The 3,465-nt window shown below is 35.1% G+C and overlaps 1 protein-coding gene across 1 annotated transcript in view; it reads right to left on the bottom strand.

The window, feature by feature from the left end:
• Nucleotides 1-1,864: 1,864 nt before the first annotated feature.
• Nucleotides 1,865-3,465, bottom strand: part of CCDC168 (coiled-coil domain containing 168) — a 39,112-nt gene continuing 37,511 nt past the window's right edge. The window contains exon 11 of the mRNA XM_015587333.1: nucleotides 1,865-2,006. Within this exon, the coding sequence (XP_015442819.1) occupies nucleotides 1,865-2,006 (142 nt within the window). The remainder of the gene's footprint in view (nucleotides 2,007-3,465) is intronic.

Genomic DNA, 3,465 nt, shown 5'->3' with positions numbered 1-3,465 from the left:
TCCATGAAAAAGTAGCCACTAGCCCTCTGAGGGAAATTTTATCTCCCACCTCAACACTGAAGCAAAGTGTCTGGCTCAGTGGGGCTCTGCAGTCACAAAGGGGCACAATTGGGGCATTATTAAGAAAAATATATTCATTAAATGAATTTAACCAATTGAATATAGGAGAGAGGGGCCGCTATTGGCCATCACTGGAAATACCAGACCACCAATTTTCTTACTCTAAAAATTGGCAATCAAAAGGAAAGAATTATACACTTATCTTGTCTTTAAGGTTAATAAGATAGTCCTAATTTAAGAGATAAAGATCATATTTACAGAAGAATTCCAGCTAATAAATGTGCAAGAAATCATAGAATCCAAAAATTATCACTTCGTCACTCCTAATAAAATAATTGAGTCATGCAACAGTCTTCAAAGGGAAATATCAGTTGACAACAGCGAGGAGCTATAATGGAGGGATCAGACTGTCAGCACCTAAGCACTTTGATCAATCTTAGCATCACTAAAAATAGAAAACAGACATTAGGCGCCTCCTGATATAATGCAATATGAAAAACACAGCACTAACTGTAACATAGTCTTGTCAAAAGAAAAAAAAAGTTATATCTTTATCTAATCAGGTGTCTAAGGTAACTAGAGGAAATGCAGGGGATAAAGAAGGAAAATAAATAAAACCACAATGAAGTGAAGAAAGAAATCAGCATGTGAGACACTCTATGGGACAACTGACCTGGCTTATGGAACGAGCCAATGGTAAAGAAAGGTGTAGAGAAGAAGGACACAGTTTGATTAAAAGAGACTTAAAAAGCACAACAACCATATGTAAGGAGTGAACCTTGATTCAATCCTAATTCGAATAAATACTCTGTACAAATATTTTTGAGACAATCAGGAGAATTTGATCATGGTATGATTATAAAATAGTTCTGAAGAATTACTGTTCATTTTATTAGGTGTAATCATAACATTGTGTTTAAGAAAGATAATTTTTTTAATTTCAGGAACTAAAATATGCTGAAGGAAAATGATATGTTATTTAGGATTTTCATGAAAATAGTTTCACAAAGAAAAATAAAACAGAAATGAACAGATGAAACAAATGTGGAAAATCTTCATAACTGTTGAATCTGGGTGAATGGTATATAGGAATTCACTGTAGTATTCTCTGCAATTTTGAGCATGTTTTATAACAATAATTTAAAGCCTTTTAGACAACAGGTTAAATAATATAACAAAATAGAATTTGGAAACAAAATGAGTAACAAAGGAACTAAATATAAGAAAAATTGAGGATTTGGAAAAAAATATTCACAGGAAAACTTAGAGCCTTAAATGTATTAATTATGAAAAAAAAAGTGAGAAAAATAAATAAGCATTTAATTAAACACTGAGGTAAAGGTACACTTCTGTCCTTGGCCATGATGGAGTAACAGGGACTGGATATACCTTCTTGCCTGAAACAGCAAAAACTGGGCAACATATAGGAAACAGTGGTTTCCAATATAATGAACATCAGTCAATAAAAGAAAGTGATCCCAGAGAGACAGGAAACAAAAGAGGTGAGTCCTATGATTAACCCAGCTTACTTCCTATGTCAAGTTTCCAGGCCATAGAGAAGGGAAGAGGAACTCAGGAGTAGCCCAGCAGTCACCATGAGTTGAAGAGATGGAATTAAGACTCACAGGAGAAGGCAAGGCAGTCTGAATGACAGAGTAACAAAGAGAGAGTTGCACAGAGACCTTGGGGATTGATCTGTAGAGGATCTTTCTTGAGGGTGTAGCTGACTGATTAATGATTAGCACGCGCATGTGAGGGAATTACCCAAAGGTCACTCAAAATAATTAGAACACTCTCCTAGAGATCACACAGAGCTGGTAATAGTGCACAGTTCCATCGGCAAGAGTGAAAAACTTAATTTGATGGTCATTGGCAAGGATTCAAAAGGATCTTCACTCAGTGGTGGAGCAAAATTAGTCCTGGAATTATTGTTGCTCTGCTGTTGCCTAACAAAGATTAAAAGCAAGACCTAAAAGGATTAAATTGTTTTCAAATACATAAATGTGTCCAGAACGAAGCTTAGAAATACATATACCATACAAAAATATTTAGCATTTAGTAGGGTAAAATCCACAATGCTTGACTACCTAACAATTAGAAATTGAAATTTTTTGAAATTATATTTTACTATAGCATCAAAAATATGAAATACTTAGAGATAAATCTGATAAAAGCTGTGAATGACCTGATATCTGAAAACTTCAAAATGTTACTAAGAAAAATTAAAGAAAACCTAAATAAATGATGAGATATACAGTTAATCCTCACAGTTATCAATAGGTTCTGCAACTTTAAGGAAAATGATATATAACAGATCCAATTTTACCCTTGACTAATTAATATAAACAATAGTAAGTTCCTACAGAATATCATCAATGTTAGAACAAAAAGACATTGAACTGAAACAGCATTATTTGAAGATCTGCTGTACCATATTCATAGATTAGAAGACTTCATATCATTAAAACGTCACTTCTCTCCTAATCTATAGATCAGTGCAATCTCAATTAAAGTCTCAGCAGGCTTCCTTGTAGAAACTGATAAGTTTATTCAAATTTCATACTGAAATGCAAAATCCCTAGAAAAGTCAAAATGACTTTGAAAAAAAGTTAGAAAGCTTAACATTACCAGATTTTAAGACATGTTATAAATGACAACAATATAGTCAGTATGGTGTTGGTTGGAAAGGGATGACTGTGTGTGTGTGTTGGGGAAAGTTGATGGAGCTTGCATGTACGTACTGATGTGTCCACATCCATAAGCATGATGTTCTCTTTTCTTATGGGAACAGAGCCAGATTGGGAAAGAAGGGAAGAGGGCCATGGGCCAGTGTCCTAGACCAGGAGTGGCCCTCTCTGCACTGTCACGTCACTTTCCAGAACAAATCTCCAAGAAATCTGAGGATTCTAATTTTGAGCTTGGGTTTGCAGTGCATTATGAAGATTTATTTGTCATGGTAGAAAGATAGAACATATTACATATACTGCTCATTAGCTCAATTTGTAACTTTTACATATTTAAACAAATAGTATGTGGGTCTCCTTTTGTTTTCTTGCCCTGGGCTCCATAAATGTCAGGGCAGAATTTATTTGGCAAACGATGAGCCATGGATTCAGAGAAGAAAAAGATTACTGTGGACTGAGTGAGAATTCACTGCGAATCATGATATTTTTGGTTGAAAGGAGACAGCTGAGATGATGCTAACTAAAACGTCAGGTATCTTTATTTAAGCTCTTGGATATAACTAGGGGAAATCATTTATCTAGTACAATGCTCATATTTTACAAAAGAAAACCCAGAGAGTTTTGACAGATAGTAACAGAGCTGATCCTGACCCCACATCTCCTGGTTGTCAGCTGCAGGCTTCTCCACTTTCCCATTTGCTTCAGCTGGCCTGGGAGGAGC

Source organism: Pteropus alecto, unplaced genomic scaffold, assembly GCF_000325575.1.
Source record: "Pteropus alecto unplaced genomic scaffold, ASM32557v1 scaffold13, whole genome shotgun sequence".
NCBI classification, from domain to species: Eukaryota; Metazoa; Chordata; class Mammalia; order Chiroptera; family Pteropodidae; genus Pteropus; species Pteropus alecto.
Note: the sequence above shows the minus strand (reverse complement) of the source record. Positions and strands in the feature narration are given on the sequence as shown.